This window comes from Ailuropoda melanoleuca, chromosome 6, assembly GCF_002007445.2.
Source record: "Ailuropoda melanoleuca isolate Jingjing chromosome 6, ASM200744v2, whole genome shotgun sequence".
Lineage (NCBI taxonomy): Eukaryota > Metazoa > Chordata > Mammalia > Carnivora > Ursidae > Ailuropoda > Ailuropoda melanoleuca.
In genome coordinates, this window is record NC_048223.1 from 43257308 (window position 1) to 43268492 (window position 11185).

General features: G+C 44.5%; 1 protein-coding gene across 1 annotated transcript in view; it reads left to right on the plus strand.

The window, feature by feature from the left end:
* The first annotated feature begins 2004 nt into the window (after positions 1–2004).
* The window catches only part of ZKSCAN7 (zinc finger with KRAB and SCAN domains 7), a 12691-nt gene continuing 3510 nt past the window's right edge, over positions 2005–11185 (plus strand). The window contains exons 1-4 of the mRNA XM_034663558.1: positions 2005–2337; positions 4124–4655; positions 9944–10284; positions 10381–10419. Coding sequence (XP_034519449.1) covers positions 4242–4655; positions 9944–10284; positions 10381–10419 — 794 coding nt within the window. The 5' untranslated portion in view covers positions 2005–2337; positions 4124–4241. The remainder of the gene's footprint in view (positions 2338–4123; positions 4656–9943; positions 10285–10380; positions 10420–11185) is intronic.

The window sequence follows — 11185 nt, forward strand, 5'->3', positions numbered from 1 at the left end:
AAACAGAGTAATAAAGAACAGGAATGAATGGGGTTTAGAGAAAGATAGCCTCTTGGGATAGAAAGAGGAGAGGACGTCTATAGATTTGAATTCAAAGTCTTCCTTGCCCTTTTCAGGCAGTAAAATGTTACTCACCTGGCAGGACATTTGCTAAGCCTCACCTGCAAACTAATGATCCTGTCTTATAAGGGATATCCCTGTCTCTTTCCCTCCAAGCCTCTCAGTATAGCTGGAAATTACAACCCAGACCTATGATTTTCCTTCCCTGATTAAAAAGCCTTCTATAGCAACTTAGATGAAGGGCCTATTTCTTAGAGGTTAGGCCAGGCACACCAGGGAAACACAGGTGGCCTGACCTTTTCTTCCAGCCAAGAAGACAGTTACTAAAACCAGCCAAGCTTGGAGTTTGTGCCTGGGGACTCAAATGTGAGCCAGAGAGACATGGATCAGCTCACATAGGAGATGTACAGTGGAGGAGGCTGACAGGTAAACAGTGTTAACACAGTGTGACAAATAAGGACTGTGACAAACACAAAGGAAGGGGCACCTAATGCAAGGAGAGAGATGGGATATAGAGAAGCCTTCCTGTAGAAGGGTGTTTCTCAGCTAAGTCTTGAAGAACAAATAGAAGTTTTCAAGGTAATAGGAAAGTCTCTGCTCTTGGGCAATATCCACTCCCATTCAAGCACAGTAACTGGGGGTTCCTGCCCATATTTTAGGGACCTACTTTATTTTTAAGGTGTATAAGAGTTTCTGGGTGTTGAAGAGGGGACTGTCCACACAGATGATGTCACAAGGTCTGAGCAGTTTGGGGACAGAGAATCTCCAGACCTGACTGTGCTTCTCTCTTTGTGGTCTCCTTAAATCAAAAGTTTGTTATTACTATTATTATTACTACAAACAAATGGGTCAAAGACTCAGCAGGCCTTGGCAGTAATCTTGATACAATGGATAAAGAAGTGGGAAGAAACACACTAGAAAACACCTATTATACCTACAACATGCCAGGCACCATTCTAAATGCTTCATATATATATTATCTCATCCAATCCTCATATTAATGCTATGATTTAGGTACTATTCTTCTCTTTATTTTACAGATGAGGAAGCTGCAGGGCAGAAAGGCCAAGTAACTTGGCCACGGTCACCCAGCCCATGGTGTGACATCCAGGGTTCTAGTTTGGGCCCCTGGGTGAATGATAGTGCCTTTCACAGTGATGGAAACATGGGTGGAGCTTCAGAACTGATGAATGCTGCTTTAGGCATATAGAATTTGGGTTACCTGTTCTGTTAGCTTTCATACCAAAGCTAGTGTGATGGTTTCTCAGAGAGGTCAGGGTGGTGTTCCCTCAGATACTAGATAAGTGCATCTACATTATGTTGCCCCCTTACCTTCCCACTTTTTATCTGCTCCTTGGCACTCCATGGGGGCCTTTCCTGGGACAGCAAATTGCAGGTGCTTAACTTTAAGAAAGATTAACCACATCCATTGGCCAAAATATCAGTCACTGGGCCTGTTTCTTCGTTTATGAGATGGAGATGCCTATTCATTGAAACTCAGATTGGGTGAAAATGCCCTGGGCATCACATACAGTATAATAATAACCGAAAGCTCAGGATATGGCAGGCCTTCTGCTGGGTAGTGTCTGTATGTTACCCCCGTCAGCACTCATAGTCCTGTGAGGCACACAGTATGCTGTGCTTCTTTTTCAGATGACAGAAAGTCTCGGAAGTTGGACGTCAGCAGAAAGGGTAGGGGCAGAGCTGGGGTGCATATGGTAGCTCAGACTTTGAGCGGTCTGTGAGGGGCACGTGCGCGGCCTGAAACCTCACTTGAGGCCCCGCCCTCTCTCCGCTCCGAGGCGGCCGCGCCTGGCGCGGGGGCAGGTTGTACTGGCGCTCGTGACCCTCCCCGCCCTTCTGAGGGCAGGGAAGCGCGCGCCCACCTTCGCCACCGAGATTTCCGGGATGCTGGAGGGGCCGGAAGCGGGCGCTGTTCTCGCTTCCGGCTCGGCCGTTGTATTCGCTTCCGCGGGCCCCGGCTGGGTCCCTTACTCAGTGGTCGCCGCGACTCTACCCCGGTGAGCGGAGCAGGGGCGGGGAGGGAGGTGCTGTCCGGGCCGGGGTCGCTGGGTTGGAGCAGCGGCCGCCCGCAGCCCTGATCGGCGACGCCGGCCCGGTGCACGCTTTTCCTCCGCCGCCGGTGGCGCGGTCCCTGTGGCGCTCTGCAGCCGCCAGTTGTAGGGCCGCCTCTTTGTCCCGTATCCTTGACCAGCCGAGCCTGGCCAGGAGCCTGGCAGCTGCCGGTACAGCGGAGAAACAGGCAGACATGGCCAGGTGAGCTGCGCCGCAGAAGCCCTGGTTTAACGTACAATGTTAGCTGGATATTTTTCCAGCCTTGCGCAGAGAGACCATACAAAGCGTCGAAGCGTCAGAAGTGGGTCAGACGCAGTCTTCAAATTAAAAACGTGAAGTGTCACTTGGAGATCCAAAAGTACAGATGAGATTAGCTGCTGAGCATTCGGAACTAGTAGGAAAATGACCAGAACTTTTTACAGGTGTGGAATCTGAGCAGAGTTAACAGATTATTTTAAAGTTTTTTGTTTTGTGTTTTGTTTTTTGTTGTGTGTGTGTGTGTTTTTTGAACAGAAATTGAAGCCTAGAGAGAAGTAGCTTACCGAGGGTACTGAGGTGCAGTGACTAGTATCGATGACATAGTTACCACTAAGGTACTGATTCTCAGAGTTTTATGGTATATAAACTGGATAAAAGTTTTTTCCCCTCCTCAGTATCAGCTAAATGAACCACATCCATTCATTTACTAAAGGTGTACCTCTGTGTGCCCTGTACACACACATACACGCTCGTGTGTGTGTGTGTGTGTGTGTATTCACACGAAGACTGGAAACCAGCCCTTCCCTTTGATTCTTACCCCGAAGTGGGGGAGACAGCAGTGTAAACCACAAACACAGTGTGGTAAGTGTTCTAGAAGAGGTTTGAATGAAAAAGGTACTGTGGGCTCACTGAGGCAATATCCACACTTAAGCTTGGAGAGATCAGTAAGGTTTCCTAGGGGAGGTGGTTGGGTAGAAAAAGGTCTGGCGTTTACTGACTCCATTGGGTTCCCTTCTTTGGTGGCTGTCTAGCAAAAGGGTGTGAGTGGCCAGTTAAAACATAAACTAGTTAAAACAACAGTGTTTTAGTGAGAAGTACGGAGAGGGAGGCTACCAACTTTCTTCTAGCATGGGGCAATCAGGAAAGCAAGCATTCAGGAGAAAATATTTGTTTTGGGTCTTGACAGATGAGTAACAGTTTGTCAAAAGTTGAAGAAGAAAAATCCAAACAGGACAAAAGATGTGTGGCTTCTAGCTATGTCTCCAGAGCTTTAGTCCCAAACATTATTGTGCATCTCTGTCACAATAAAGAAGAGTAGAAGAGCTTTGAATATTCACTTCCAGCATAGGTTTACTTAGAAATTAAATATATGTATTGTTTTACAAATTTCAATACACATTATAAAACATACACTAAATAGGAGTTAAATAACAACTTAGTGTTATTTGAACATCTGGCATATTGAATCATCTGGCATATTCCTCATTTGGAGATTATTGCAGCTTCTCTACCTGGGGAGAGTGGTAAGGGGTGGGTCTAGGACAGGGCCCAAGGCCAGGCGGTGAAGGGCTGTGAATGCTAGGCATAGACATTTAGGTTTTATCCTGTAGGTTATGGGAGCCACTGTAAGTTTAAGAAGGGAAGTCCCTTGGAAAGATGCTTAGAGACTGCCCTGGTTGTGCCACCCCTTTCTTTTCCTGGAGGGTTTTTTTTTTTTTTTTTTAAGATTTATTTATTTATTTATTAGAGACAGAGAGAGAGAGAGCATGTGATCAAGCATGTGAACAGGGGGAGGGGCAATGGGAGAGGGAAAGAATCCTAAGCAGACTCTACACGAAGTGTCTCATGACCCTGACATTACAACCTGAGTGGAAACCAAGAGTCAAACACTTAACTGACTGAGCCACCCAGGCACCTCTGGAGCTTTGGTTTTTAACTGTGGATGGTCTGTCATCAGCTTGGGGCTGAACACTCTGGGACTCTGATTTCTCTTTTGATGTTTTTGTAGGTGACACCCCCATTGCCCTCTGTCTCCATCTCTGAAAACAGCTCCTGAGACCTGAATTACAGAGCATCATTTTAATTGGACAAACTGCAGCTGAAACAAGCTTCTCTTGGAGGTCACAATGGCCACCCAAGGCAGGGGAACTTTAGGCCTCCTCCCTAGGGGTGCTGTTCTGCAGAAACAGGAGGGGCGCCAGACCATGAAGCAGGAGCCAGGGAGCCATACCTGGGGTCAGGGCTGCAGTCTCCAAAAGAACCACCCTTCTGTCTGTGAAATTTTCCGGCTGCACTTCAGGCAGTTATGTTACCATGAGATGTCTGGGCCGCAGGAGGCCCTGAGCCGGCTCCGGGAGCTCTGCCACTGGTGGCTGATGCCAGAGGTACACACCAAGGAGCAGATCCTGGAGCTGCTGGTGCTGGAGCAATTCCTGAGCATCCTGCCTGGGGAGTTACGGACCTGGGTGCAGCTGCATCACCCTGAGAGTGGCGAGGAGGCTGTGGCTGTGGTGGAGGATTTTCAGAGACACCTAGGAGAGGTGAGCAGATGAGTCCAGAATAGCATCTGGAACCCTTCTCTGGTGGTTGGATTGGCTTGGGAATAGTCATTCTCCGTTCCCTAGGCTCTAGGCTCGTTTACTCTTAGGATTCCTGAGCCATTTCCATGGATAGGGAGGAAATAGTTTTGGGCTTCAAGTTATGAACAAAAGTACAATTCCCAGACAAGCTCTGTGCATCACTTTGTGAAATATTGTGTCGTGACCCTTGCTTCGACCTGGAGATCCACATAGTACTCCTAACAGACAGAGGATCTGTCCACTGGTTCGAATGGGGAAGTGTGGTAGGGAGAAGATTTTTGGGTACATTGATAACATGGGCCTTCATTTGAGAAGTTCTCATTACTTACTTCCTTGGACTTCTCAGAGTCTGTTATCTCTCTGCCTGCATTTTAGGTTCCTTATGAGAGGTGACATTTCTGGGCCTCAAAATCATTGGTTTCTTTTCTAACTTTCTGAACCCAACTGGGGTCTTTCTTTCTTTCTTTCTTTCTTTTTTTTTTTTTTTCTTTAACTCATTTTGGTTTACCCTGTTTCCTAGGGTTCTCTCAAATATAAAGCCAAGGTAATTCAAATTAGAGGAAAAGTTGGAGAGTTAGCAGTGTGGTAACAGTGGGAAATCTGGCTTCTAGGATCACAGAGCTAAGTAGCTCTGTGACCATGTGTATCAGTCAAGGTTTAGCCAAAGAAGCAAAACCAGTAGGGAACTACATATATTGTATATTTGTATTTGTGTCTATATCTATAGTATTGCTACAGAGTGGCTTAAGTGATTATGAGGACTGGCAGTGCAAGTCGGAAATCTGTAGAGGAGGCCATCAGGAAGGGCCAGTTGGAAGTCAGGCACAGGCTGAAGCTGCTGTCTACATGCTGAATTACTTTTTCATGGAACTTCCAGCTCTGACTTTAAGGTTTTGTAACTGATTGATTCAGGTTCATACAGATGATCTAGGATAATCTCCCTTACTTAGAGTAAACTGAATATGGATGTTGATGACATATACAAAATACCTTCACAGCAACACTCAGATTAGTGCTAAAGTGACACATTAAAAGACCATCACAGGTGGATAAGTCAGTTCTATCTGACGAGTCTAAAATTGCTCTCTTGTAACTAACCAAGCAGGGTGGATTAGGGGTCCCTCTACTTTTACTCCTTTGCACTTAATCACAGAAAACCAGTATACAAAATTTCCTGAGTACCCAGCATATCATTTTATACATTGCTTTTTAAAAAAATAGTTACAATATATATGCCTAGGGAATTGATTCCAGTTGATTGGAGTCTGAGGGCTATACCTTTTCCCAAGAGTACCAGCCTGCCCATTTGGCATTAAATCCGTGTCAACCGTTATTTCTTTGGATACAAAAGTAAACACAGGGGGGCGCCTGGGTGGCATAGCGGTTAAGCGTCTGCCTTCGGCTCAGGGCGTGATCCCGGCATTATGGGATCGAGCCCCACATCAGGCTCTTCTGCTATGAGCCTGCTTCTTCCTCTCCCGCTCCCCCTGCTTGTGTTCCCTCTCTCGCTGGCTATCTCTATCTCTGTTGAATAAATAAATAAAATCTTTAAAAAAAAATTAGACAAAAGTAAACACAGGAATAAATCAGCCATCACCAGGGTCTAGAGAGTAACTAGGGTCAACCATGGGTAGAGACCAGTGGCTGAAGAAAGTGTTTTGAGTGCCATTTAGTGAGGAGGGTGGAAGGAAAATTTCTCTATTTCCCACCTTTGTTTGCTTAAGCTGAAGAGAATGCCCTCTCCATTAAAACTTAATCCTTTATCCAGGCAGCCTCAGAAAAAGGTGACTGAGTCACACACTTAAGCGAGTGACTGACAGTTGACAGGGCAGCTGAACACTCCTGGCTCCTGCTTAGCAGTAGGGTCTTTGGACTCTATTTCTTACTTAGCCATTATCATCAGCTTAAGTTTTTCTGATATGGAAAACATGAGAACGGGACTGTCTTTCCTATCATAGGCTCAGAAAATGTATTTATGGCTAAATGAATAAACAAGCTCTTTCATGGCAGTTTGCCAGGAGGAGATTAAGGAATATCAGGGCAGATCAGAGTCATTCTGCTCAGTAGGAGCGAGCATGTGCATGTGGGCACTTTGGTGCTGGAGAGGGTTGTAGGGCAATCCCTGCTGGGCTGCAGAATCATGCAATTTACGAAATGCTTTTATATCCTGTATCTTATTTCAGTTCCTAGCAGCCTTACAAAATATGCAAATAGTAATCATATCTCCATTTGACAAGTGATACAAGCACAGAGAGATTAATTGACTCGTCTCAGATGGCAGAATTAGTGAATGTTCTCTTTCTCCATGATATTTAACTGAAGTATGGCTGTTGCTGATTACTACCAAGTGTGGGAATTAGAATTTTCTAGCTCCCTGGGTTCTGAGTCACTAGTTTTCCCCTAGTATCTTGCTGTGGAATGCCATCTTAGAATGAAAATTGGAACGAGGTTTTCTTGCCTAAAAGAAAAGAAACCTGGGAGTCCAAGTCCTAGATAATGAACAGGAACTGGACCAGCATTTAGTTGTTGGTGAATTTCAAGGTTGTGTTTTCATGATGCAGTTAAGTTCTATCTTCTTCCAATACCCACAGCAGCTGTATTTAAGAGCTCTAACTCCCATTTATAAGAACTGTCCAGTGGAGGGGGCGCCTGGGTAGTGCAGTCGTTAAGCGTCTGCCATCGGCTCAGGGCGTGATCCCGGCGTTCTGGGATCAAGCCCCACATCGGCCTCCTCCGCTGGGAGCCTGCTTCTTCCTCTCCCACTCCCCTGCTGTGTTCCCTCTCTCGCTGGCTGTCTCTCTGTCACATAAATAAAAATAAAATCTTTAAAAAACAAAAAAACTGTCCAGTGGAGACTCAAGGGAGCCTCCTGGTTCTATCACTGTGCTGGAGATATATACAGTAAGGCAGAGTGTCCCCTCACATCTCAGCAGATGTAACCCAATGGGACAAATCCAGCAGGATTTGTGAAGAAGTTATTTTCACCTTAGGCTATACTGTGTACGAGGCAGTGTAAGCAAGTGACTCTATAAATATGATTCATTTAGGTGGTATTTTAGGTTTTCAGCTCCAAATGCTGGTGAAAAAGCAACCATGAGATTGTAAGGAGCTTGTTTGATGACAGTTAGCAAGGGTTAGAAAACCTGTGTCTTCATTGGAAAAGTGTCTGTTCATATCATCTGCCCATTTTTTGATTTGATTATTTGTTTCTTGTGTATTGATCTTGAGAAGTTCTTTGTAGATCTTGGATACCAGTCTTTTATCTGTAGTGTCATTTGCAAATTTCTTCCATTCCGTGGGCTGCCTCTTAGTCTTTTTTCACTGTTTCCTTGGCTGTGCAGAAACTTTTTATCTTGATGAAGTCCCACAAGTTCATTTTTTCTTTTGTTTTTCTTGTCTTTGGAGATGTGTCATGAAAAAAGTTGCTGTGGCCGATGTCAAAGAGATTGCAGCCTATGTTCTCTTCTATGACATACAAATGGCTAACAGATACATGAAAAAATGTTCAAGATAATTAGCCATCAGGGAAATTCAAATCAAAACCACATTGAAATACAACCTTACGCCAGTTAGAATGGCAAAAATGGACAAGGCAGGAAACAACAAAAGTTGGAGAGGATGTGGAGAAAGGGGATCCCTCTTACACTGTTGGTGGGAATGCAAGCTAGTACAGCTACTTTGGAAAACAGTGTGGAGGTCCCTTAAAAAGTTAAAAATTGAGCTACCCTATGATCCAGCCATTGCACTACTGGGTATTTACTCCAAAGATACAGACGTAGTGAAGAGAAGGGCCATATGCACCCCAATGTTCATAGCAGCATTGTCCACAATAGCTAAATCGTGGAAGGAGCCAAGATGCTCTTCAACAGATGACTGGATTAAGAAGCTGTGGTCCATATATACAATGGAATATTACTCAGCCATCAGAAAGAACGATCACCCAGCACTTGCAGCAACGTGGACAGGACTGGAGGAGATTATGCTAAGTGAAATAAGTCAAGCAGAGAAAAACAATTATATGGTTTCACTCATTTATAGAACATAAGAAATAGCAGGAAGATCGGTAGGAGAAGAAAGGGAAGAGTGAAGGGGGGGTAAACAAATGGGGGAATGAACCATGAGAGACTATGGACTCTGGGAAACAAACTGAGGGTTTCAGAGGGGAGGACGGTGAGGGACTGGGATAGGCTGGTGATGGGTAGTAAGGAGGGCACGTATTGCATGGTGCACTGGGTGTTATACGCAAATAATGAATCATGGAACTTTACATCAAAAACTAAGGTTATACTGTATGGTGACTAACATAATGTAATAAAAAATTATTATAAAAAAATACCTATGCTCTGAGGTATTCTCAAGGTCTCTAAAGATTGGTGTTACCTGATCTAATTTGACTTTTTATAACGTTATTTTGAAGGGGTAGTACATATTGAAAACTGGGTTTGCAGAGAACTCTAAAAACTAGTAGTAAGTATCGAGAGGAAAAAAAAAGTATCAAGAGAAAATCAGTCAGCAAGTTTTAACTGAACACCAACATTGGGCCAAGTATTATTCTAGGAGCAAGCGATCAAGACAAAGTTCTTCCCCTCAAAAAGCTTCTACTTCATTAGGGGAGAAATAGACAGTAAAGGCATAAATAAAATAATGTAAGGGTTAGGGCATACAGAAAATGTAATCAGGTAATTTGAGAGAGAGTGACTACAACCCTTGCTTTGTCAGTGTGGTTAGAAATGACTTCTCTGAAGAGGAAACGCTTTTGCTGAGAGAGATTGGAAAAGCTCTCTTGAGGTTTGTCAGCTGCTATTCTGGGCTGTTGCTTCTACTGTCAGCCTCAGTAGCATTATATGTGCATGTATAGGTACATACATCTATCATATTTTATTTTCTAGGTACTTCTGATTGGTCTCTTCTGTAGACTAAGGTCACAGGGAGTGTATAGAATTGCTCTCCTGGCTCCTTTTTCTTTGGTCTTCATAAGCAGATTTGTGTCTGAAGAATTGACGAAATGGAAATGGTTATATAATCTGGTCTTCAGGCTCCTACCAAGAGGTCGACAGAGGGATAGCAAACAGGATTGCAAGCTATAGATCCTGTTTTGACAGTTTTTCCCCCAGTAGGCTGTACTGGGGGGGCTAGAAGGACAATGGCTGTTCTTTTCCTGAGTTCTTTTTGGGGTTGTTTCTTAGAGGTTTTGGGTTCCATACCTTGAAGGATGCTGTTTTGAATCCAATTATAATTCCTGTCTCTAGGTTTCAGCTCCTGTACAAGAACAGGAAATGCATTTGGAGGAGACGACAGCCCTGGGTACAACGGAAGAATGTCTTCCTACCTCACCCTTCAGTGAAGGTTCATCCTCTGGAGCCCACCTAGAGCCTCCTCATGACCAAGGGACACACGTCCTCCCCAGTGGGCACTCTGGTGCTCAACTCCCCAGCTCTGGCCTCAAATCTTGCCTCCCTTTTCTCTTCAAGTCTCCCTTATCTCCCTATAACCCACCCTGTTGGAATTCGTCATTGCCCTACCCTCTTTCTTCCTTTCCTAGTGAGTTTGTCTGTTCCTTTTTCTTATTCTCCAATCATTCATGTATTTAGCAAGTTTTTGTCTAGCACCTGTCATGGGTAAGGCCCTGTTGGGGACCAGAGCGATATAGTACACAGTCACTGCTTTCAAAGAGCTTGTTATCTAGTTGGCAGAGAGTCAGTCAACTGCAAGAAGAGGCCTCCTTGTAAGATACATTCAGTGATATCTGTCCCCAGGCATTCGATGCCATGAAAATGAGCAATATGGACATTGTAAACATTGAGCAAAATCATTACAGGCTGCATGGGTAGGGGAGGCTTCATGGATGAGGTAGCAGTTGGATGTGACAGTCAAAAATGGTGGAGCAAATTGAAGGGGGGTGGAAAGATCAGAAGATATAAGCAAAGACTAAGTGGGGGTTCTTTGGACCCCACTGAGGTGGAATGAGGAGGAACTGTTTTGGGGAGCAGTAGTCTGCTTAAACAGGGCCTAACGAGGCTGGGAAAATTTTGATGGGTGGGAGTTGATGTGTTAGAAACAGTATTTTGGGAGAATTATTCTCATGCATGTGACCACTCTGGCATGAATGGTGAGACGAGTGGTTGAGAGCCTCGGTAAGAGGCCAGTGTGCTGGAATAGATGTGAGGTGATCATTCCCTGAGCAATGTTGAGTGGAACAGAAAGAGCACGTACTGGTGTTCTATGCAAGTAATGAGTCATGGAACATTACATCAAAAACTAGGGACGTACTGTGCAGTGACCAACGTAACATAATAAAAAAATATTATTAAAAGCTAAAAAAAAAAAAAGAAATTGAGAGACAGGAGACACGTTTTGCAGGAAGAATCCACAGGACAATGAAGAGGAAGGAGAATTATGGGATTTGGCCCGTATTTGGATTCATTGAGAGAACTTGGGAAGTCAGGAAAGGAAGTTGGTAAGAACGTCCATTTTTGAGTCTGAATTTAAAG